The sequence below is a fragment of the Fringilla coelebs genome, assembly GCF_963513975.1.
Source record: "Fringilla coelebs genome assembly, chromosome: 3".
NCBI classification, from domain to species: domain Eukaryota; kingdom Metazoa; phylum Chordata; class Aves; order Passeriformes; family Fringillidae; genus Fringilla; species Fringilla coelebs.
The window spans coordinates 42,288,293-42,314,936 of NC_140030.1; the positions used below are offsets into that span (position 1 = coordinate 42,288,293).

The window sequence follows — 26,644 nt, forward strand, 5'->3', positions numbered from 1 at the left end:
CATCCCTAATAAATAAAAGTATTATCCAGGCCTAATGATATTTAACAAGCAGGGAAATTGTATGTCAGTTTTACTCAGGCCTTACTGAAAATCAACCAAGGATTTCAGAGGCAATTTTATTGGCGACACAAAAGGTAGATGCTTTAATTATGCTTTTATAATGAAAGCGTTTAAATAATTTATGTTCAGGAGGAACATGAAGACATATTAATCTTTCAGCTATGAAGAACTGGTACTTTGGAGAATTGATGCTTAAAGCATGGTTTTAAATGCTTGATTAATGTTATTTTATACAACAAAACTTTATATATGTATGTATTTATTTATTTATAGATTTGTTTTTATTTGAGGCCTCTAGGATGTGTATTCCTAATCAGACAGTGATATCTGAACAGAATGTTACCAACAGACCACATTAATGTCTTCCATTGAGAGGACAGAATTGATATCTTAGAGCTATATTCTCTTTTGCACTAATAATGGAACTGCAAAACACCCAAGTACTTTTGGGTTGATGCTTTGAAGATATTGTGTGCAGATGAAATGAGTGAGTGAGATACAGCAGAATTCCAAATATTTAACTGGCTCAGAAGCAATCTTCCCCATAGTTTTTTAATTAAGCTGTGACTTCCAACAAAGAGGATAGGAGGAATACCTAAAGCGAAACAGTATTCTACTCTTCTAATGCATAGCTTTTAGTGACTTTAATTCAAGTTTATATTATGCTTGCAAAAAAACTGTAGGGTCTAAATTGAAAACAAAATGTGTTTAGGAGTTTGAAATATGTGTCTCATTAGAGGTACTTACAGGTATTATTGCGGGTATAATTAAAATTGCTAGTAAGCCTACATGTATGATATAATTTCTTTTCTTTATTGTTAATTGATTGAAAAACTTTTATTAGTTCCTAGTAGTTTTAAACCTCTGCTAGTGTTTTTTTCTAAACATAAGCCAGCCTAGCTTTTCTAGTTGTTGAGATCTTATCATTGAATGTACATTTAATTATTTTAAATATTTAAAATCTAAACAATGCAAATGGGAAATGTGTTGATGGCCATATTAAACTGCAATACTAACAATAACTCCATTGAGATACATTAGTCCTTCAGTACCTAGAAATTTTTAGGTGAAAAATCCCTTTTATTTCACAGTATACAAAATTGTGAAAAATGTATGAGTAAAGGGAAATGGGAACAAAATTAAAACCATTGTATCTTTAAACATGTCTCAGGACCCGAGAGTGAGCATTAAGGTTCTTTAAATCAAATAGTGAACTGTTTCACCAAAGCACATTGGTTATCCTAAAGATTAGAGAGGGAAGGTACAGAAAAAGTTCTTCCATGAATGTTTAGATCTTTATACAGATTCTGTAGATTTTTACTTTTCCATTCAGGTCTTATACTGCAATGCTTTAAATATGCCCAAAATTTGTAGTTTTGAAGCTGAATGTGAGCACTTGCCATTGAAATTGACACAAGGGGTGTTGAGAATATATTTATTATTCAATGTTACTATTCCAAATATGGCATTTATAAGTATTTATTGAAATAACATTGTTATATATCCATTTATGAATTATTGACTGATCAGATTTTTTTTCTGTTAATGGAGGGATGAATGACAAGGAGTTTCAGTTTGAGAGGGTGATTGGAAAGATTAACAGTGAAGCTGGTGGAAGACAACAAAAGTTGAAAATAAAGAAAACAATGTAGCTTGAGAACCTAGTGAAACAGCAACTACATTTTGCTGGTCAAAAATATGTAATGAAAAGTAAGAAAAAAAAATCCCTTCAATCAGACAAACATACTTAAATTAAGGTGAATTTCATTGTTATCTACATCACCAGGCAACCAGGGAACCATACATAATTTAAAAGGTTAGGGAAGCACTGTAATAAGGAGAACAGAGAAATTACAATGTTTGAAAAGGAAAAAGAAGTGAGATCTTTAGAGAAGTGAGAAGGTGAAAGCAGGAAAGCCTGGAAGAGAGACAGCATCATTGCACACAGAATAAGGAATATGGATGTAGGATGTAGGAAGTAGGATGTTGTGTAGGGATCCTTTGGAGTATGAAAGACTTGATTAGAAGTAGTTACGATATAGGTGACTGCAAATGTGATGCACATATAGAGGAAGACACTTTTGTTTTTTAAAAAAATTCCTATAAAAGCTAAGAATGTTTGTAGTTGTAGAGTTCCTAATGAAGTTGTAATATTTCTTACGGGAATGTGGTTTTCCTGTGTTTGAGAATTTAATTGCCACTGGAACACTATACTCTAGTTCTAAGTACTGTTGTGGAATTGTAAGTACACTAGTATAAGCATTCTTTGGAAAAGTGGTGTTTTTTCAAAATAGTGTTTAAAATACTATAAATTCTGATTTGCAACTGATATTTGGATTAGTTTTAGATTTTTTTTCTTTCAAAAAGATCATAGAGACTATTAATATCATCATTTTTGGACAATGTCACAAGCAAAAAGGCTCCCACAGTCTTCAGAATGCTGAAAATTCTTTTCAATACTAATTCTGGTATTGCCACTGCAGTATAGTTGTGGCCTTCAATGCCTTGAAGGAGTCCATCTGGTAGCAACTTGGCAAAGAATTCTTTTGATAGTTCCTGGAAAGGAAGAAAATACTAAGAAAACTTCTGCGCAGAGCATGAAGATAAATGCTTTTCTGGAGAAAATGCCCTTAGTGAATAAACATAGTTTTTTATCTACAAATATATTTTTTATGCCATTGAGAGGAAAGCATGAACTCTCAAAATAGACAGTTTATCAAAAACTACTTCATATTACATGGATAGCAAGAGCGATGAAGGTATTTGAGAGATACCTGAATTTATAAATGATTCTATGAATATTTGTTTATTTTTATTTAAGTAGTATCTCTCTTGCTGTTCAAAATTTGACTCAAGAGAATTTTCTTCCATGGCTGGAAAAATGTGCACATGTATAATATAAGCTTGGGTCCTTCTTTTAAATGCATGGTATTGTTCATCAAAATCGAAAAAATTCCTATTAGGTAATTCATTTTAAAGGAAGGGTTCAATAATGAATGAAAATATTGTCGACTCAAATTATGTGTTGTAAGTTAATGTATCCATTAGTATGTAAAAATACAAGCCTCTTTCACATTTACTGCACCAAACAGTCTAATAATATTCTTTCTATCAGAAGATCTGGTTCATAAATTCCTTTAATAGTCAGTAATCTTCTCTAACTGCTAAGAAATGACTTGCTTGACCTAATTTTAGCATAATTCCAACCCTATAGTCTCATCTTAGTAGTGTTCTTTTGCAGTGTTTCATTTGCCATGTGAGTGTGATAAAAATGTATTATATGGCCTCAGAAACATTAATCTTTTGTTTATTTTTTTAAAGGCTTTGGCTATGGGGATGATGACAGAATACTATCACTATATCTTTACCACACTGGTAAGTGGCTCATGAAAACGTAGTCATGACATCCGACAAAGATATTACTTTCCTAATTATATTACTTAACAAAGTGGATAAGGTCTCTCTGGAATGGGGTGTGAGTGCAAGATGTTTTCTTTGCTGAATTTTATTATTTTCAGTGAAAACTCATCAGGATGGTTTAATTATTGCTCAACAGTGTGCCCTGAAAACTGATAGACCTGAAAAAAGCATCTGGTTGTAGCACTGCAGCTTTTAACAATCAAGTTAAATGTATAATTCATAATTCATTGTTTATTTTATGCATTTTGTCCTTTTTGTTTTTGAGCTGTTTGTATGTGAAGATGAAGACATTTTAAAATTTACTCATATATTCCATATTTTTAATTCAACATTTTACAAGGTAGTTCTTCTCTGTCATATGATTCATGAATAATTTGGTGTGAATCTGAGCAGCATTTTATTTAACAATTCATATGAGCTTTTTAGGCACATGAATTATGCAATATTCTTTGGTGTCCACTGTAAATGTAACTTAGAAGGAATTTGATCATTCTTGGATCTCTCATTTCAAATAAATGAACATTTAAAATGTCAATGCTCTTACAAAACAAACGTGCATGTGAAGACCCTTTTCCTGCTCATCACAGCCTAACCAAGAAACAGTTTAAAAGTTGGTAAAGTATTATTCTAGAGACTACAGTCTCCAGAGTTGAGCCCATTTGTCTGTTTTGAATTCGCATTCAATTTTGTCTAATCAGATTGCAGTTCATGATGTTTTTTAAATGAAAAGCATGAGACAAACGTGAGGCAAACATGTGGCAAAACCATGCTTGAACTGACTCATGTTTAAAGTCACATGCATGTTTAAGCTCTTATGAAAATGAATCCTTTGTGGTAGGGTAGGGGTCCACCACAGAATCACAAAAGAGAATTCATGTAAAGTATTAACATGAAATACCTACTTGGATAGAAAGCAAAATAACTTTGAAGTTATTTTGAACAAATAACTATCTTATTTTAGAAGGGTGAATTGTTCTGTCACTTATAGATTTAGGATTTTATGTGATAGAATTTCCCTCGCTAAATAGATTTCCTGCCATAAAAGTGGATTATAGATGTTTTGAAGGTTTTTTTCTCATTTTTAAATTTTTTTGCCATAGATGAAAATTGTTTCTTTGAGTACTATGCTGTCCTTTGGCATTGAATTTTCACTCTTAAAGCTTTGTTTAAAAATCAGAATTTTCTGTCATTCTTATTAAAACATTATATTTTCTGTGGAGACAAGAGTATTATCTTGACTTGGAATTATCAAGAGATAATTTACTGTGCACAAACAAATCAGAGATTTTGATTTTGCAATGTAGCTGTGGAAACAGCATCATAATTTAGTTGTTTTTATATATTAATTGCTTCTTACCTGACATGGTGAAAGTCCTGTCAAATAAATTTTCCAGTTACAGTGTTTACAACAGTCTTCTGTGTAATCTCCTTTTGATTGATTCAGAATGTAATGCACTGGCTCATTAATACACTGACCTGTGTGCATTTGTAATAAATGCATAATAATATTGTGCATATTTATTACATTCCAGTGTAAACATGAATGTGTTTGGATTAAAAAATTGCATTCAAGGGTCTGACGTCTTGCACAGTAAAAACTGAGAGAATTTTTTAAAGAGAAAGACGTAACGTAGTCCACATTTCCTTTGCGATAAAATGTTTTATTTCTTTGCAAAGAGGATGTGAAGTTATTTTAAATGAATTTTGAAACTTGCATATCTTAAATATTGTGAATGGGAAAGTAAATCATAATAGTAGCTATAGATTTAAAAATGGGTAGTGATTGATAACTGGTTGATGTTTTAATGGGCTTTTTGATGCTAACAATGGGTTTTCTGCAGTACAGTGTTTAATCTTCTTCAGCTCTAGCCAGTAAACAAAATGGATTCAGGCAAGTGTTACACCTAAAGCTAACTGACAACAAAATTTAAATTAAAAATGAGATTAATTAATACATATGAATCATGGGTAAAATTTCTGTGTTCAATAAATCAAAATTATATTATAGGGAAAGAATAGATCATGTATAACCTTGATTGCATCTTTTTTTTTCCCCCGGTCAAAACTTGATCTTACACCTGTGTTTCCTGAAGTCTAGTACTGTTTCTACATTGCTTCTTACGATTTGATCAAAACACTAGCATAATCTTGAATTTAATTTCTTGAGCTAAAATTTGAATTGTTTTATTTTTATTAATCATATTTCCCCCTGTGCATATTTGAGGGCTAACTGTACACATACACATACAGATAAATTGAAAACCTATACACTGGCAAAAGCTATTCTTGCAAAGATGAATTCCTAATCAAAGAAATGTCCATATTTGGAAGTATGTTGATGACAGTAAAGAAATACTTTTGATTAAATATAAAGCCATTTCTCCTTATCCCTGCTCACCACCACCCCCACTCTCTGCCTACTCTCCTCCACCAATTTATCCTCCTAAGATTAACATGTTTAAGTTTCACTGAGACTGAAAGCTCAAGGAAACTCCGGTCCAGTTTATTTCATTATTTGGCATTTGTTTAATTTCTGGTAAGTTCAAGAACTAGAAATTAATATTAATATCTAGAAATTTTCAATTTCTAGATATTAATTACTGTAGTATTTTAGCCTACCTAGTAGTAGATACAGTTCTGTAATTGGACTAACATTTCCTGAAAGTCTGGTCTTCTTCCTCTGAGAATCAGATTACTCCCGCCATAAGGGCAGACACATTGCTTGCTCACAGACACAGGCCCCCAGACAAGCAGGACACATTTCCTAGCATAAATAGCACTGAAAAATTACCATGCTCTCATCTGGGGAGATGGTCTGACAAGTGAAATAACAAGCGCAGTGTATTACAGAATTTATACAATGGTGACTTTTTCAGGACCTGTTTGCCTTGGATGTGGAACCCTATCGGTACAGTGGTGTTAACATGACTGGATTCAGAATTCTAAACACAGAAAACACCCAGGTGTCATCTATCATTGAGAAGTGGTCTATGGAGCGCTTGCAAGCACCACCGAAGCCTGATTCAGGTTTGCTGGATGGATTTATGACGGTATGAATACCAGTATTTGGTTCCTTTTTTATGTTTGTGAAGCTAAAAAAATTCATATAACTTTTTGTTGTTAAAATGTTTAGAGGTATGTAACCAAACGCTATTGTAAGCATCAGTCAGAGGGTAACTGTGATTTTTCTGTTAATATTTTGCAGATTGAATACATGATTATATTAACTTTTTTTCAAAATTACATGCACGGTATTTTTTTTCAAATTATAATGCCATATTCTAAATATCGGATTCACCTTATTTCCCTGATTTCCTGGTGAAATTTTTTTATGGGACGAAAATTAAGCTAATGGAAATGGTTTCTTTCTCTGCATTTTGTGTCCTATTCATTTAAGATTCATTCATTTATAATGTGTACTTTCTAATATTTATGTAAATCTATTTAAAATATTTTATTACTATTATGAACAGGACTTCATTACTATTTTTTGTACTGTCTGTTGTTTCAGATTCATCTGGTTGTTTATCTTCATTTTTTTCCTTCCATTTTGCCACTAGTCTTTGGCATCACTTAAAAATCTCCACTGTATTCCTGCAAGCAAACTTTCATTGCTAGGTTTTGGTGATTTTCTGCTCATTAGTTGGAATTCAATCTGGAATTATAATGTCAGGAAGGAAATTATTTAAAAAAATGTCTTACATTAGGTCTGCTTTAGTCTTCAAATTTGTTGAAAGATTTTCCACTTTGGCCCCTTAGCAATTTAAGTAGTCATGTTTTGTTTGGCTTTGTTTTTTATATTTTGGGAATCTTTTTTTGTTGTTGTTTTTATGTTTCTTTGCTTGGGTTTTTTTTTAGGCTTTTTCTCTTCAATTTCAAAAATAGAAAATTCTATTTCTTGAAGACAGGTATCTTAGTAATATGTCAAATGCCTAGATTGTGTGAATTATCCCACATAACACGTCTAATCAACATTTTTTTTTCTACTGATAAGATTTGATGATCTTATAGATATTAGGTAGTAAATTGCAATCAATATTTTAATAAGTTTAATTTTTTTCTAGAAAATCACCCTTTTTAGGGAAAAATGTTTTTGTAATGTACTTACTCTATACAATGTTTTGAACATGATCATTTGAAACATTTTAAATTTAATTTTGTTTACTGATTTCCTTGCCCTGCACTTTACAGATTGCATCACACAGTAGTTTAAAAGTTATATTGTTCATTTCTCTAAATAATTTCAAAAAAGCAAATGAACCCACAAAATCTGAAAGCTGTGTGAAGCCCGTATCAGCTATAGCTGCTACTTATTACTGTAAGTCATTGCTTCATGCTTCCTAGTTTGCATTAATACTTTCAATGTGTTTTTTTTTTTTTACTTTTTTGAATTTAAAATTTGCATCACTTCTCATTCATTGTAGTTGTATATTTTATGTACTGATCAAAGATGTAACAGATCTCAGACCTTTGGATAGTTACCAAGATCAGTAGTGATAGTTTTTTTATAAGAACATAGGGCCAAGGTGAAAAATAATGGAATAATAAATATTGGAATAGAGTTCTGTGGGCCAGTTTCATGTTTTTAATCTCCTGTGATGCTGTAAAGAAGGTGCTTTTCTCAGAAAACCTTCTGATGTGCGGCAGAATCCTATAATTGCTGTTATAGGACTCTGTAAGAATAATACTTTACATCATTTCTTTGCCTCTGGATAGAAAAGTATAAAAAAGCGCATGAAAAACATAGTGGCTTCTCTTCTGGACCCATAAGAGCCCTCTATGTTACAAGTGGAACCAAGTGTTGATACAGACTGTGATGAATATTTTATGGTCATTCTTTTTGTTGATTAAACATTAAAATGTGCTTTGAATTCCTGGGTTTCAAATACCTGAGAGATGAAGGTAGTATTTAAATTATATTTAAAGGGCTAATAATCTTGGCAAGCATTATGATTTTACAGAGTTTTTTTGATCTGGTCCTTAGATACAAGAAATCAACCACAGCGTGTCCATTTGGATGGTGTGAAGGAAAGTCAAATTATGATGTCATTGCACAATGTTCTTTCTGTGCCCAGAATAAAATATGCCATTTTATCAACTTTTTATCAGGGAAGTCGTAAAATCAGTTAAGTGTGTAAAATTTTACTTTCACGCCACCATTCATGTATATTTAAAGGCAAAAATGGACTTGGAAATCAAAGACTCTTCACAGATGTTGGTGCCATAGAGTAGTCTAACTGATCTGGGCTGGAAATGTGTTTTATTTTCACTGGTTAATAATGACTACAGCTTAATCAGAAAAAATTAGCAAGAAGACTGCTTAGAGGGAACGCATTCAGCTGGAACCACACAGCCAAATGCTATTTAATCATTACTTGTTCCAAGTAAAAATCTGAAATTTGTATAAAGCATTTAGAGACCTCAGTAAAGACTAACACTTTTCTGGTGGTGTAAAAGCAGGCAGTTACGATTTGCAAAGTTTTTAAGCTCCAGTGGTGTTTGTGTAAATTACTTCTACCCTCAATTTTTTCACCATGTTGACTTTGCCCTTATGACAGTTAGAACTATCAATGTAATTCTGACATTGCTTTTCCTTATTTATGATTCATAGAGTTCCCAGTATTAATTGTTATTTCAAGGTCTTTTCTGTAGGCTTGTTTAATTGTCTAACTAGTATATCATTCTTCTCCTAATTATTTTACCTTTTAGCATATTAATGGAATAAAAAGTTGGTATAAAATGTCCTGAATCCCATTGAGTTCAATTATGATAGTTTTTCCTTTGTTTCTAAGCTGTTCCTCAGCACAGCTCTGAAAAAAGTGATGGTTTAGCACACCTGAGGGGGAAAGTGATCAAAATCAAATTTTCAATCACATTTCACTCTCAGGATTTCTTAAGGATTACTTTGGAAAAAAAAATTGGGAAAAAAAATTAAACTATTCAATCAATGGTACCATATTGAACAATTCTAGTAATAAATGTTTACTTATTGATACAGCAAAGAAAATAAATACATTCTTTGATTTAGGAGAGTAACTACAGTACAATTGGCTGTGTTTTTTCCATGGCTCCAGAAAATCTGTAGAAATGTTGAAAATTGCTTGCCATATTGTTCAAACTATTCACACTTTGCACAGTCTTCTTGAGATAAAAGTGATTGTGTAAATGTTTATAAAAATTATTTCTTGTTAGGGCTAAACTAATTTATATTAAATAAAAATGTAGACTTACTTTTAATATGATACATAGAAGTCCTGTGGAAGACTCACTAGTCTACTGTGGTTGAAGACACTTTTCTATCATCATTCACATACTTATAGACCTAATTTGTGCATTTGATGGTTCTTTCATATTTCTTAATATCTGAGGAAAATCAAAATGGTACTTGTCCTCATAATGCAGAAATAATAATCAAAATGTGTAGCTATTCAAGTGCATTTGTATCCTTTTATCTGTCACACCTGCAGTGCAGGTGTGCATGTGCACACATGGTATAGCATACTAAGCTACTCAAATAGTTTTATTTATTTCTTAAATTTGTAATCTCCTTTTTATTTTAAGTATTCTCAGCAGTCTTGTATTTACTTTGACCATTTTTTTTGTATTACCATACTCTTACTAACCAGGAATAAAGAAAATATAGTGCCTATAAAAGTTGACATCAAATGAAACTGGGACATGCCGTGGCGATTATTTCTTATAATAAAATTACAGGAATTTATACAGTACCAATTTTGCCAGAGGTAATAAACCATACCTTTAGAAAATTGCAGAAGAAATGAAGAGTCAAAGATCAAACTGCAATACCTTATTTTTCTTGCTAGTTGAATTAACTGTATCTAACATTTCAGTGTCTATTTTGTTGTCTTCTTGTTTCTTCTTGTTACTTGAGTGGAAAAAGCCAAAGGAAACAAAAAATGCATTTTTGTCCATTTTAAATCCAAATCTGTGGGATTTTTTCAGACTAGGAAAACCTTTAAATGAATTTTCACTTGATCCTGCACTTCCTGATTTAATTCAACAATGCATGTAAGCGAGTTTTTTTTAAATTTGACTTACATATTTTCGAGTAAAATCCAGAATGGCTACTCTGCCAAAATGAAATGGCTACGCTGCAAAAAACCATTGATTCATTCACACATTTCTCTGTTTCTCACCACCTATTCTTACTTGTTAGCAGTCCAAAAAGCATTTTTAGAAAGTTAGACTCTGGACAGGGTGGGTTGTTAGCATTTGAACCTTGTGTTATCCCAGCATTAAACAACTTCTAACTAGACTGAAGCTCTTAAAACAATTTTCTAATATATGATATACTCATTACTGATATTTTCCACCAACTTTATACTGTATTCTGAAATTTGAGAGATATTGGTACTCAGCAACCATTTGAACAGAATGACTTGGCATTAATAAAACCACATTATTTTTCAACCAGATTATGATTTCTTCTGGAAAAATTAACTTATAAGTTAAGAAAAGCCCCAAATATACCATAATTAAATAAAAAAAAAATTAATTAGCGTAACTTCAGCTGTTTTTTTCCCTTAAAATTTTAGATTTGCAGTGGTTCATCCTTATTTAAGCCTGGAGTAAAAAATCAATTTTGAACTTTCTGGTAAAATGGAAAAATGATAATTAATGTGGCAATATTTTTATTACCTTCTAACAACATTGGCATCTGTACTGTATAAGCAGAAAAATATTCTGGAAAACAGAGGGGCAACATAGTATTTTAAAGAAACTTTAGTATACTTCACTTATTGAGTCTGTACAAGTATTACGCAGAAAGAAAAAAAAAACCACAAAACCCCGAGCATAAATACACTTCCACATTATACATGACAACCATGATTCACACCAAGCAAAATAGAGCATAAATAAAGTGTTATGAGTTCAGAATTCTTTTACTCTTCAACTATTAATCTTCACAGTTTTCTGTGCCTCAAGTCAGAATTTAGCATGCATAATTAAGATGACCTAACAAGCCCTGCTGCTTAATTAACATAAAGTTTTCCTTACTAATTGCTTTTGCCTATCATCCAATTCAGCTCTCTGCTTTCTTCTTATATAGAAAAGAGTGTTCTTTTTTTTTTCTATTCTGACTATTAATTCTATTCTTTAATTCCCACTTTAGCAGCTATATATGGGAGGTGCAGAGAAGCACTGTGGTACTTGAATGCAAAGCCAAGGTCAATATTTAGGTGTTTACCCCAGAAAAATCACAGTTTGCAGCTGATGCATGTTGTGTACTGCCTGGCGGAATGGAGCATTATTTAGTTGAGCATTTTCTCTTTTCACTCCTAATTATTTTTGCCTTTTTTTTTTTTTTTTGTGTTATCTTCTCAGTAAATGAAAATGATTGTTGAAAAAAATGCTAGGGATTTTTTGTATATGCAGAATGGATTTATGGTTCGTTTCTGTGCATGGGATTTTCATTTGCTTCAAAAAACAGGAGGTGAAATTTAATTCATAAAGTTTTGAAATTTTTAAAGCTGGTGTATAGACTTCCTCAAATAAAGAAAATAGATTCAATGGTGTTTTTTTTAAGTGTGTACTGCAAAGAAGATGCCAAGATCACGAGAAGAAATTCTAATACCTCCATAAATTGTCCTTAATTGAAGGAATACACAAATGCATTTACTCACAGAGCTGCCTAGGAAATTCCTTTTGAAACTAGCCCTTTTAAGGGATACAGTAAAAATCCTGAAGTTACTATTCCTTTGGTATTTGAAAATGGAAATGAAAGAGAGAATAATGTTGGATTTGTAAATGTGTAGATATTTTCCCCTAATTAGCTCTCCACATTTGCACACCCAAAAACTTGGGAGATGCATTTATATTATATATTCTTTGTTCTCTTTTTCCCCTGATTGCAAGAAAGCTTCCAGTAAGCAACTTCTCTATGTCTAAACCATATGACTGTTTTGTAAAATCTAATTTATCTGAATGTTCTCTTTCTTAGCTTTGTGGGTATGTTAGTTTAATATTATTAGAAATTTTATTGAATCCAAGGTCAAGCCAAAGACTTGCAAAAAAATGGTCAGTGAGTATGGTGGACAATAATGATGTATTTTCAGTTGCAATAAATCAATGTGTTCAAAACCTCTAAAACCTTGTGAAGAATTGGACAATGCAATAAGACCACGTTAAATGGCCATCTGTAATCAGGTGAAGGAGCACATTAATCAACAGATTTCTCTGGCTTATTTTTGGTTAAAATAGCTTGGTTAAACTACTAATGTTGGAAGGGGTACTGTTTTTGCATTGTAAAGTAGGAGAGTAATAGCACAGAAACCAGGATACCTGAAGTTGAAAGAATTGTCTGTAACATAAACAACCAAAATTTACAAAAAGGGATTCAGTTTTTCTATCATGATATAACCAAGGCTTAGTGATGTTTTTCATGAAAGAAATAAATAACACCTATGTCAGATAATTGGACTTAAATAATACTGAGAGCACTGTTATACTGCACTGAAAGCTAAGTGTAAATTTCCCAGATGCTTTGCTCTACTCAAAAACAAACAAGCAACAACAAAAAACCCCAAGCAAAAACCCAATCCAACCACCTAAAGAAAAATTATTCCCACCCTCTCATATCACAGTAGTTTTAATCTAGCTGCTAATCCATTTTAATGAAGATTTGGGAAACAGCATGAGCCAAGGAAAAGCATGAATTTAAAAAAAGTGAAGTTGTGATAAGTGTAGGTATTAGAATTTAACCAAATAGAGTTAAAATGATGCTCTTAATTCCTGACTCAAAAAATCAGGGAGATGCAAAACTGGAAAAATACTCTGTTAGCATTATTATTATTTTTTATATTTAGTTCAATGTATTTTTTAACCTATTTTTCTACATTAATTTCATATTTTATGATCTATGGTCTCCAAAATCCATTTTTTTTTTTTTTGCATGTATCATAAAGGAAGAAAAAAAAATTATGGTGCAGTCCAGGGTTTTCTCTCTGGAGCTTGTCTGACTTCATTTATCCTTGATGTCAGTATTTTCAGTGACAGTACAAACTGTCAGATATCTTGATACAAATTAGTAATTTAGTTTTCCTAATGGTAAAAGGATATTTGTGAAACTACAATCTCTTATCTGCACATGACAATATGGAAATAACAGTTGTATTTGGAATAGCTGCTTAAATAATAATTTAGTAACTGCTATCAGGTGCTGTGACTGGACAGGAGAATTTGATGAGAAGATGCTGTTAAGGCTCCTGAGGGTGAAGAGATCAATAAAAATAAAAATAAATACTTGTTACAGAAATACAGTCTTGGATTCTGATTTAGAGCTTCAAAGAGGATATCTTCTTATGTAGACAGCTTTATAATTATCCCTTTAGCCAAAAGAATTTTCTGGATTTGCTGATGAGATGTGTTTAGTAACAGTGTAGCAGCAAATGTGTACTTCAAAGGAAATACTAAACAATTACTCATTACTGCATTACAAGCTAAGAATCTCCCCTAGGCACAGTTAATTTTGTGAGTTTAAGGACTATGCAGGATTTCATGCTGTAAGATGTTTTAGAAATGATTTGTCAGCTATTTTGGGAATTAATTGCATTATTAAATATTTCAGTACTGTATACAGTAACTTTTAGAATTTTAAGAGACAGGATACATCAGAAACCTATCATCCTATCCCAAGGGAAAGCTATGTACAACTGCTGTATATATAGCATTTAGCAGAAATTGCAGTTTCTCTTCCATGGCAGATTTCACTGAATTCTTCCAGATGTTGCTTGAGGATGTATGTACATATTTATAAATATACTAAGATTACCATTGCTTTATATCATGCTTTCATGTTAGCAATCTGCATGCTGCTACCTCTTTATGAAGCCATAGAGGGAACTCAGTGTAGCAGCAAGTAGGCAAATGGCTTGTGCAACCTGCAGGATGTCTTACACAGTGCAGAAGAGTAGCTGAAGCATAGGTTGCTTTTTGAGATAAGAACTTGAGTGCTTCTTCTCAGGAAATATGCACATGTCTGCACTGCATGCAATTTAGTCTGAGGACTGCAATTAAGAAACTGTTATCTGTCAAAGACTATGTTTCTAAAGAAGGGCAATGAAGCTATTGAAGGGTCTGGAGCACAAGTTTTATAAGGAGTGTGTGAGGGAGCTGGAGTTGTTTAGCCTGGAGGGAAAGTGGCTCAGGGGAGACCTTATTGCTCTCTACAACTGCCTGAAAGGAGGTTGTAGACAGGGGGGTGTTGGTCTCTTCTGCCAAGCAGCAGAACAAGAGGAAATGGCTTCAAGTCATCCCAGGGGAGGTTTAGATTGCGTATGAGGAAAAATTTCTTCCCAGAAAGGGTGATCAAGCAATGGAATGACCTGCTTAAAGAAGTGGTGGACACACCATCCTTAGAAGAATTTAAAAGTCTTGTAAATATTGCACATTGTTTAGTGGTGAAATTGGCTGTGCTGGATTAATGATTGGATGATATTAAAGGTCTTTTCCAACCTAAGCAATTCCATGATACTATGAAGACATTTTTCTTAGTATATGCATTCTGAAATTAATTTTAATAGTTTATGTATATACTATGTTTATTGTAAATTTTCAAGAAAAGTGAACCAAAAGAAAGATTTCTTTCATTCTCTTTCTTTGCTATTATTTTTTAGAACTTGCCTTGAGGGGCAGCATAACTTGAACTGATAATCAGTGGACTTATCTGCAGGAATTAATAACTCTAAGAATCGTTATGGCTACCATTGTAGGATGTGGAGCAGTGACAGTGTAGGCGTGCTAGGTTAAGCAGCAATGTAAATAATATAATTTGCGGAGAAATGGGACCATCAATTTAGCCTTTATTGTGTGCTTATCAGCTTCACAGCGGCACTGCCTGTTAGGACTGGCAATGTACTGTGCTTAATAGTGACACTTAGAAGTATGTTCTGGGTAAATCCTTGCCCTTTGGAAATCAGCCTGTGGGTAATTTGGCTAACCTTTACTTTGCTACGTGCATTCCAGGTTCAGATAGGGTAAGCACATGAAGAGCTAGTACTTTTAAATTTTTATTTAATTTTAAAGTGGAGCATTAAACACTAGATACTGCAATGGAGCGGAAAAGAGTGAAAATCATATGTAAATATTTGTCTCTGAATATTCAGGTGGTTGTTTTGGATGTTATTTGGTAGGCTGGAACAGTCTTCATTCATTATATGCTTCTGATATATTAAAATCGAGAATATGCTCTTTCTGTCTGTTACCAATTAATATTGGTTAATTACTGGACTAATTGACAGACCTGGTAGAAATAAACAAGCCCTGGGATTACCACGTTCTCTGCTGAAGACCAGTAAGTGTATCTGTTTGAATTTTTGCCTTTTTCTTTTTTTTCCCAATTTCCAGATATTTATAGATTTATCTCTGGTAAGAGACATTACTTCCCCTAATTTTTGCTCATCTCAAGTCACATCACACTTTCTGCTTTTAAGGGGCTTTATATAGTACATATTGACTTAATGGGGACTTTATTATAAAGACCAGATGTATAGTTATTTCTTAAATTAATGTTCCTAAGGGATAACATTATTTCCTCCAGAACATCATGAACACCATTTTAGAGCTTTAGAGATTCACAGGATATTTTGCTTGGCCTCTACCCTTCTGACCCTTCAGAAGATCAAAATTCTTCTAAAAGTCCAAAGGTGTCTGCCCACCTTTAGTCAATGTTTTGTCTTTTCATATTTCAAATTGTGCTATATGCTTGACATAGTCAAGCCTTAAGTAGAATTGTAGCAGTACATGTACTTTCCACTTAAGGAGTCTAGGGAGTGCCACAAGTGCCACAAGCACACATACAGAGCTGTTAAACAGTGCCTAGGAAAATTCAAGCATCCACCCAAATCTCCATGAGAATACCTTTATGTCAGGCTGGAAGCAAAATTAACATGCTTTCATTTATATATTTTCTCTGTGAACATGAGGCCTCTACTCTCCTAAGTCACATTGAGCTTAGGAGATAGGTGAGAAACCTGTACTGGATGCCCTAAAGGGAATTAAGTGTCACGATGTTGTGAAACAGAGATTTCAGATTTAATCTCCCACTTACTTAGGCCTGTGTATATGCATAGTATTTTAATACTAGTGATAATGCTGTAACCTAATTCAGATGATGAGAATCTCTGCAGTTTCCTGGAAATAAATACTAAAATTTCAGAATTTCCTTATTTTGATGCTGAGTATAATTTGTTCAAGCCTTCTGGTGAAATGCTACTGGGAAAACATTATTTTAGAATGTATATTCTGTGCATGAGATTTCTGTATATATTGCTTATGAAAACAAAATCTCGTTTTATCTGTTTGGCATATGTAACAGTAGATGTGCTGATATTCTATCTGTTTATTGAGCTGTTGACTGAGGCCTCAGTTCAACAAAGGGTTCACTGTGTTTTTTTGCTGAAAAAGAAGTGCAAAGCTTGCCAAGTAGCTCTGCTGAAGTCAAGTGGACTACTTTGACACTTAACGTGAAGTATATAATTTGTTTAAATGGGACTTCAAAGGTCACTCATAAAAAATGTTTTATGTAAGTTACTTTGTCACACCTCTTCACTTATGTATTTTGAGGAAAGAATGAGAGAGAATTTCAAGTTATTTCTGATGGCAAGGAACAATTTTTTCAGTGTTTTCATGATAGCAGACATAGTTCAGAAAACACCGTTTTTCAAATTATGGATGCCTGATGACATGATTGTTCTCAGTTTTGTCTACATAAAAGAAACAGCATGAGACTTTAGATAGCTTTAGACTATTTTGGATTGCTTCACTTCTGTTTGCTTAAAATTCAGGATGGTTATTCTGATGCAATTCCATAGTTTGAGTAAGACTGTGAGTAGAATCCAAATAAAAATAACTCTGTATTTAAAAGAATAATCTTCTTTTCAAGATTACTGAAAATAAGCATTGCTTTCGCTTGTTAATCTTCAAACGATAATTTAAAAAACCCAAATGTTTTTTGTTACAGTGCTCATTATTTCTGTTATAGTCCTTTGGATCCCTCACACAGGGGGATTCATCTTACCATGAGGACTGGAACTAGGTCTTCCTGAGTGATCAGTTTTGCAGTAGTGTGCATCTAGAATTTAAGTCAGGGAACATCAACTTTGCAGCTGGAGGACTGCTAGCTAGTTATTTAATGAAGCTGACAGACTAAGTTAGAAGGTGATGTCCCCAATATTTCCTCACTGGTCTATTCTACTGAGAAAACTCTTCTGAGAAACCTATAGGTGTTTTTTGGCCAATGGTGAATTTTGCAGAATCCAGAACAGCCAGGGTTTGAAGGGAGCTTGAAATATCTTGTCTAACATTTCATGGGAAAGGGAGCTAAGATACACTCTGTCCAATTGTGTCTTGAAAATCTTCAGTGGTGAGAAGTTCATCATACCCCTGGGGAGGTTGTTCCCTTGATTGTTCTTGCTGTAAACAAATTCTTTCTCAAGATGAAGCCTCTTCCAGTGTATCTTCTACCCATTGTCCTTTGTCCTCCTCATGTGGGTCTCCACCAAGAAAGAGTCTCTCCTCTTTGTAGCTGCCCCTATAGTACTGAAACACTGTGATGAGATCCCTCCTAAGCCTTCTCTTATTCAGGGAGAAAAGACCTAACTCCTTCAGTCTTCCCTCAGAGCACAGGTTTCCAGTCCTCAATCATTTTTGTGGTGATCCTTTGGACTCTATCTATTGTGCTTAAGTATTTTTTAAATTTCTAATTATGGGGATCATAACTGGACAGGGTACCTCAGATGCAGCCTGACAGATGTTGAGTAGAGTGGGATGACCTCATCTCTGTCTCTGTTAGTAATGACCCTGTGAATGCAGTCCAGGATCAGGTTTTCCTCTGCTACTGCAACACCTTGTGGCTGGCTTATCTTCAGCTACTTGTCCACAAGGACCTCCAAGTCTCTTTCAGCAAGGCTGCTCCCCATTCATGAAGATTCTAACCAGTACTGGCTTCTTTGATTAGGTCATCTTTGCACTGTTTCTTAAATTGCATGGTACATTGAGTTAGGTAAATTTGTTTTCAACATCTAGTTGAATATAGAAACTTAAATACTGACATACTACTTTCTGTTCAAAGACCACTGTCATTCATGTAAGGTCTTCAGCCTAAGGTTTGTTATATGATCATGAACTGCAAAACTGAAGTCAATATTCATGGAAGGAGACATTTCTGTCTTGGGTGAAAGATTTATAGCAACATCTGGGAGTAATTAGAAAAGCTTCATTTTCTTTGGCACGGTTAGGTTGTCATATCATTGTCTAAAGCAAAGATGTGCTTAATGATTTTGATTAGATTTCCCACAGTTTGGAAATTAACTAGGAAAATAAAACCACAAACTTATTTTTAAAAATTGAATATTCTTCTTTTAATGTTTGTACAAGTAGGGTTCTCTGCCTTAATTTATTTGGTTTAGTCTTGATGAAATATTCTAGATGAAAAAAATGAAATTTATCTTAGGTTGCATCAGAGAGTGTTGTCTCTGTGTTTCTTTTAGCAATGAACATGCTTAGATTTTTTGGACTTTACTCTTCCCCATTTGGCCTATTCATTTACTAAATACGTGTCTTAAATAAAGATCATTTAGAGACAGACGCCAGCAATGTTAGAAACTTGCTTTGAAACAATTTAAGTGTGAAGATCTTGAAAGATGTTCTTTTTAGAGGAAAAGTAAGTCATAAGGGCTCAAGTGCAGCTGTGTTATATAAAGCAAACTTTCATTTTATTTATTTATATATTGGAAAATAAGGAGCTTTACAGGTAGCTTTGCGAAGCTGAATATAAAGCTCAAGTTGAGAAAAAATACTTTATTTAGCTAGGAAAAAGATTATTAGTATTTATAAAGACATTTTTAAATTAATGTAAAAAGAAGTAAATTATGAATACAATTTTTCTGGAGAAAGAGGAAAGTGTGAGAACTGCATTATTTTCTGTACCCACATAAAATAGTGTATGTATTTATTTAACAAAATCAGCCGTGTTAGGTTAGAAATTGAATTATTTGTTAATTATATTGAAGTTACTCTAAACTTGATAAAATCCGATTATTATTTAGGGTTCATTCCAAAAATTAAAAGCTCAGCAAAACTCGGATGGGACATACTTGGAAATATACAAGTGAGAGATGAATATAATTAAACTGTAAAGTGTGGACATTAAAAAAATGAGGAAAAGCACATTGGTAGAAAATCAGTGAGTTTTATATACAAAAAAATATATATATATATACATACACACACACATATATATGTGTGCATGTGTGTGCATTGGGTTTTCTTTACCTTGTGGATATGAGCACATGTTCCTTTCACATTTCAGAAAATAGTTGTTAAGCATTGGAACAGGCTTCGGAGGGAAGTGGTTGAGTCACCGTACCTGGAGTTATTTAAAAATGTAAATCTGGTGTTAAGGGACATAGTTTAGTGGCTGGACTTGTTGGTGTTAAAGATCTTTTCTGAGTTAAATGGTTGTATGTTCTACATTGAGTGTATTCAATACTGTTGGATAGAATCTGAGTGTCAGGGACCTGTATTGATTTTCAAGTAAGATCAAGGGAGAAAATCCATCAGTAGAGCAGTAGGAGACAAAGCAGCACCAGAAGAGACTCTTTACTATCTGAACACCAGATATCATATTGGTTAGAGAAAAATATTGAAGGTCTTTTTCTGGGAATATAAATTAGCAGTAAGCAAGACTGTCAGAACTGAGGGGCTGGAGCACTTGTGCAATGAGGAGAGGTTGAGGAAACAAGTCTGGGGAAAGGAAGGTCTCTTAAAGACCCAACAGCATTCCCCTAACATCTGAGGGGAGATCATCAAGAATAAAAGACAAGATATTCCCAGCAGTGCATGTCATAAGCATGAGAGCAAAGGCATAAACTGAAAGGAGAGAGATTTTGACTGGATTTAAGGAAAAATATTTTCACTGTAAGAAAAGTAAAGCAGTGGAAAGGATTGCTCAGAGAGGTTGTTGTAGTGTCCATCCATGCAGGTTTTCAAAATCAGATAAAGTTCTAAACAAGGAGTCTATTCCTAGAAGGAAACACTGAAAACAATGTCAAAGGTGCAAGGTGTTGGACTAGGGAAGTCCTGTGGTCTCTTCATCTTGAATTTCCGTATGATCTTTATTTTGTACTCAGTAACTGTGGCTGTCCTCTGAGAGGTTAATCTCCATTTTCTCTGAAGAGCGCTGTTAATCAGCAGTTAAGAGTCATGAAATTGAAAAATTTCCTCATATTCATTATGAATTCTAGCTTGATCACACAGATAAAATATAGTTTGTAAAACAGAGTACCAATGCTTAATTTTCTTCTAGAAATTACCCTCCTATTTTGGGGGAAGTATCTGTGTTGCTTCCTGCAGATTTTATTAATTTTAATCTTAAGGGATATATGAATTTTTCAAATTCCAAGAAAACCTCTTCTAATACATTGTGGTCTCAAATACAGTTTTTAAGCATACACAGTATCACAGAAGTGTGTTAGAATATATCAGTGAAGGTATTATTTGACTAATGCTAATACCTAAATATTCAGTGAACACATTTGGTAAAAGAAACAATACAGTGATAGTCATATCTCTCCTATGCTAGATATTTACAAGGCATGTTGGTGAGATTTTAAAGAAAGTTAAAATTGGTGATCATTACAGCTATGAAATCACACAGACGTGATTATGTCCTAAACAAATAAACTTTGAAAGTGCTGAAAAGGGTGCAAGTATTTAAAATAATGAGCACACCATTAAAGACTGAGAAACCTAATAATTCAGGTTTTGGTCAGAACATGACTGGTTTGCTGTATTTTAGTATAAGGAGAATAATGAATTCAGCTTGTCTCTGCTGCACAGACATAGGTCAATGTGCCTGTCTCCTTTTTGCAGCTGTTGAATTGGCAACCTTCCAGAAAGCTTGGTGGCAAATCATGTAGAACCTTTCCAGGAATGACTAGTGGTCTGCTAAGTTTTCCAGCGGTCATTTGGCATATTCAGACATATTCTTTAATGGTGGCAGCCATGTCTTAGGCTTCACTTGTTTCTGTTTGCAGATAAACTGCCCAGAGAGCAAGTTTAATATCCTTTGCCTGTGCTTCAGAGTGAACTGTACATACATACCTCCTAATGAAGAAGATGCCTAAACAGTATGTGTGGAATTTGCCTTTCCTAACTTAATCCATGGAAAATTCCAATGTCTAGTAATTGCTTATATTACCTTTTCAGTCAGGAAAATTTTTCCTTTTTATAGGAAAAATAGAGAAATTTTTCCTAAAACAGCTGCATAGACTACCTTACTGAAGAGGAGTCTATAGGGAGCCTAGATGATTGACTGGCCATTTCAAATGGCTGAACTTAGAAGAAATCATTCCTTTCTGATGTATGTGAGTTTTGCACATACCGATGTCTCCACAGTTTTTATTTTATTGTTCTTTGACATTTGAAATTGTGTTTACAGTTCTACTCTGCCTTGCCTGCAGCTGTAAGGAGATACTATTTAATATGGACTATATTACCTTGGTGCCCTATCTTGAATCAGTTATTACATGCTCACCAAGGTGCTGATGTATTTTGACAAAATAACTAAAAATGCACTGAGAATACAGTAGAATCTTTAAGTAAATAGCATTACTCATTTTGTGCCTAAAGCACAAGAACATTGCTGCTTTTAGGGCTGGTCACAGAATGTCAGTTTCAGAACTCTCTCAGCCTATCCAAGAGTGTGTTTTCATTGTTGTGAACTCTTGCAGATATTTCCCCCACTGAAGGAACTTCTTAACAATTCATCTGTTTGGCTAGGGCTCAGGTAGCAAAGTTAATAACCATATCAAGAATTGTGTCACTCTACCCTACTTTCTTCCTGATGATATTTAGTGAAGACTGTCACTCCTTACCTGTTCAGATCAACCGGAGTGTATTTTGCAGAGACTTGAAGAAATTATCTCCATTTTGCTTTCTGTAAATCTGAACAGTTTAGTTCTTGATAGAAATGGAAAGAGGGAGGAAATAGGTCTGGATTCTTAAAACAGATATGTCAGAAAAGTAGACAAACCTCCAGAACTTTGGGGTTGATAAGTCCCTAATTGTATGTAGAGAACTAAAATGTTTATGAAGTTCCTTAGCATTTTCAGATTAGCCAGAGCCTGCTCTGCAGAAGCAGAACTTCATGGGTCAATTTATTTGTTTTCAATATGTCTTTTCATTGTGTGAACAACAACAAAAATACAAGTGTTGTTTGTTTTTTTTATTTTTACCAAATAAACCCAAACCAAATAAAAACAACAAAAGGAAAAGAACCCATATATTTGCTATCACTAGTCTATCAACTTCATATGACCTGGAGGTCTCTAGCTAGCAAGATAATATTATTTGCCTACCTCTATTTTTGATTTAATCCATTCAAGTAGTGTCCTGTGGGAAGGCAAACAAGGGGAGAAAATTTTTTTTCTGAGTAAGTGTGAGCCATTAAATAGGTCAAGATTAGATATGAGACCTTCAACAGCCAGTAATGGAACAGAATTAAGTCTTCTGATTTCACTAGGTAGTTGAATGTACTAATGGAGGCACCATGCTGGGAAAACATACATTTTCTTTGGAATTTCTTATGGAGAGGTGATTGCACATTATGATATAAATAGATGTGCTAGATGCATAGGCATTTTCTGACAGAAAATTAAGGCCTCCTCTGCCAGACAATGGTTCACTGGAAGAATGCATTAGTGGTGAAGTAAAATTTGAAAACAGATTCTTTCCTATTTAATAGTCCATTGACTTTCCTCCTAGAGCTGTTGTCCCCAACCTGACTACTATGGTCTTTATTTTCATTCCCTAATCAAGCTCATGCTGTTTTAATCTGACTTGGGAAGATTATTGTATAATTGCATTATACATGCAATTGTTTTATTCAGTTTGGTCTTCCATAAATCCCACCTTGTCTTCTGTATAAGTTTCAGTATCTTCTGATATGCATTTGTGTCTCCAAACATTTAATATTCCCTGGATAGATTTTTATGTGACTCTACAAGAAGGGCATTCATAATTTTTTTTTTGTAATTAATTATTGAGCTTTTAGAAGGATAAACACATTAAAGCTGCTTCTGAAACTGCATAAAATTATTACTGTTTGTGGTGTAAGGTGAGCTGATACTCTATCTGATACTCTATTTTCAAAAATGAAAAACAAAATCTGATTAAGATGTTCTTTTCTTTGTAGTGCTAACTTTCTTACTCTTCTGCTGGTATTTTTGACCAGAAAAATAATTTTCCTATTTTTCTCTCAACGACAATAGCAAAAGCTCTCCTTTCTTAGAAAGCCCTACTCTGCAAAAAAAAAAAAAAAAAAAAATCAAAATCATTCATAAAAGATGCTTAGAGTAAAAGGCATGTATCAAATAACACAGAAAGTAGATGTTGTCCATCATGAGTGGAATAGATATTCTCTATCTACTGTGCATATTAAAGTTTCTGCCCCAGTTTCTTTATAAAACCTACCCATTAATCACAAACTGATATTTTATTGTAAAATCAGATTTGCCTTGGTTTACAATATAGGAAAAACTGTGATTAAGGCTCTGTAGTTTTCAGTATAAAACTAAAACTGTAGTTTTCAGTTTTCTCATAGTAAGAGAGGGATTGTATCTAGAGTAACATAATAAGTAGACAACAGGACTTTAGTAAACATAAATCTATAGAATTGTCAAATGGTTTGTGTTGGCAGGGACCTTCAAGGCTCATTTAGTCCAACCCTGCTGCCATAGGCAAAGACATCTTTCACTAGAGTGGTACGCTCAAAGCACCATCTAACTTGCCCTTGAACACTCCCAGTGATGGGGCATCCAGAACATCCCTAGGCAACCATTCCAGTGTCTGAACAACTTCATTGTAAAGAAATTCTTCCCTATATCCAGTCTAAATAATTGTCTTAAAAATTGTTGCAAGAAACCTCCTTTCTAAACATATACAGGTATTCTAAATTCTAAAGTCTAATCAAATTGTGTTATATATGTATATAATGAGTCATGATTAAAGATTTGAATGGTAACAATTATAAAGTGCAAAGTCCTTTCAGAAACATGCAATGTGTACCCCTTTGTAGCCCATGCAGTTTTAATTCATAATCCATATGTAGTTTTAATTCTGGTACCTGGGCATAGCAGGTATCTTTCTTTTTGGATCCTGCAGTAATCTGGACAAGAAGAAAAGAGCAGGTGCACAACTCTCTTTTTGACTGTGAATTTCTCACTAGAGGAAAAAGTACTTTGAAACATAGAACAGAATCATAGAACCTGATAGAGTATAATCTGCACAAGTTCTTTTTGATTTACAGTGCTTCATTTGGGATGCTTCTCCATCTTGAGATTGTAAACCCACTGAAATGTTTGTCTCCTTTAATACCTATATATTATTTTTGTACTATGCCCTCTCTTTAATATGTTTCTCATGCCAGTATTTAGATCTAGTTTTAGATTATACCTACTCCAAAAATGCAACTTTAAATACCCCGAGTAGGTTTTTAAGCAGTGTCATTTGTCTCTTTGGCAGCGTAAATTCAATGATTTCTTGTAGCAGTAAAGATAGTAGAGATTAACTCTTTTCACAAAGAAAAATACTCAGTACATAATAGACTTTTTACTGGAAGTAAATCTTTAGTTACATTACTGTTGCCTCTATGGACAATCTTTTGGTTGTTATGAAAGCTAGCGGTTTTACTCTGGAGAAATGGAAATAATTTGGGAAGACTTGATTGGTAGATAAACTATTTATATGTCTATCTAATATATATAAACAATGTGCTGAGACATAAATTAATTTGTACTTAAATGAGCACGAAGCAACAATCATTCATGGAACTTTAATGGGTATTAATACACCACCCATTAGTATGGATTAGGGATGCAGAAATCAAATTTATATTTTCATGATGGCTTGAAGAAAATTTGAAAAATCTCTAAATAAAGATTTAAGTAGAGTGAATTTACTATTCCAGCTACTTTAAAAAATAAAAAAAAAAGGTGTTCTTTTTGTTGAGATTGATATTTTGGTTTCTCTTAGACTTCATGATTTTTTAAATTGGTTTTTTAAAATAAGATGATGCTCATGAAATGGAGATCTGTTCTCTTCTACATATGGTCTTTCAGAAAATGGCTAGAATTGTGGTAGATTTAAGTTCTAAGCATTCATGTAGTATGAACGTAGCATCATACACTTAAGGAATTTAAGACAAAAACACTGTGATATAGCATATGTATTCTTCCTTAGAGAGCTGAATTTAATCATGTTTTTGGATTTAAATGCTTATGTTACTAATAATTCCTTTGGCTTTTCTTTAGATTCTTTTCTACAAAGAAGAGGGAACTGTTTGCAAAGGCATATGTTTCTCATGAGATAAAGAGAAAATAAAGGAATAAAGCAGACTCAGAATTAACTTTGCACTTCCTCCTGGTGGAGTGGCAGTTGGAAGTGTTAGAATTCTGTTGTATGCATTTCCTATAATGCATTGCCCTCTTAACAATATTAATTTGACTGCCACAGTAAATATATCTGTGACAATTAATGGATCACCAGAGATGATCTGAATTTTCAGCATGATCACTAGCCATTGGAATAAGATTCTAATGACTCTCCTTTATCTGAATGAGGAAAAATTGCCACAGCAAATCCACATCTAGGTATTAATAAGATTAATCAAATCTGAAACAATTTCAACTCAAAAAAGTCTGAGAAAAATTTGTTTTTTGAAGCATTAAATGCATTCTCACTGAGGAATTATTTTCTTCTCACTGGGAATATTTTAGGTAAAATAAAAGTTTCCTACATTAAAAATATTAAAAATACTTGGAAATACATATGAAAGTGTTTTAATCATCTTAGGGAAGAAGATGCTTTCTGTAATTAAAATACTATCAGAAAAGGATCCTTAAACATTTATCCATCCTAAAGCTGAAAACACAGCCTGTATTTTATAAATGTTTATTATACTTAAAGCTAATTCTGTTTTATGACTATATTGAGCTTACATAATTCGTGGTGGAAGTTCAGACAGAGAACTGCCTGTAGTGGTAGAAACACAGAGTAGTGTGTATTTGTCACTATATATATTCACAGCTTGAATTCTGCATGAACTGAACTTTGTTTGCCCTACAGCAAGTTGTAGATTTTATGA

General features: G+C 33.4%; 1 protein-coding gene across 1 annotated transcript in view; it reads left to right on the forward strand.

The window, feature by feature from the left end:
• The window catches only part of GRIK2 (glutamate ionotropic receptor kainate type subunit 2), a gene marked incomplete at both ends in the record, with an annotated part of 340,423 nt that overhangs the window by 131,585 nt on the left and 182,194 nt on the right, over window positions 1-26,644 (forward strand). The window contains 2 exons of the mRNA XM_084201897.1: window positions 3,382-3,435; window positions 6,357-6,530. Of these exons, the coding sequence (XP_084058023.1) occupies window positions 3,382-3,435; window positions 6,357-6,530 (228 nt within the window). The remainder of the gene's footprint in view (window positions 1-3,381; window positions 3,436-6,356; window positions 6,531-26,644) is intronic.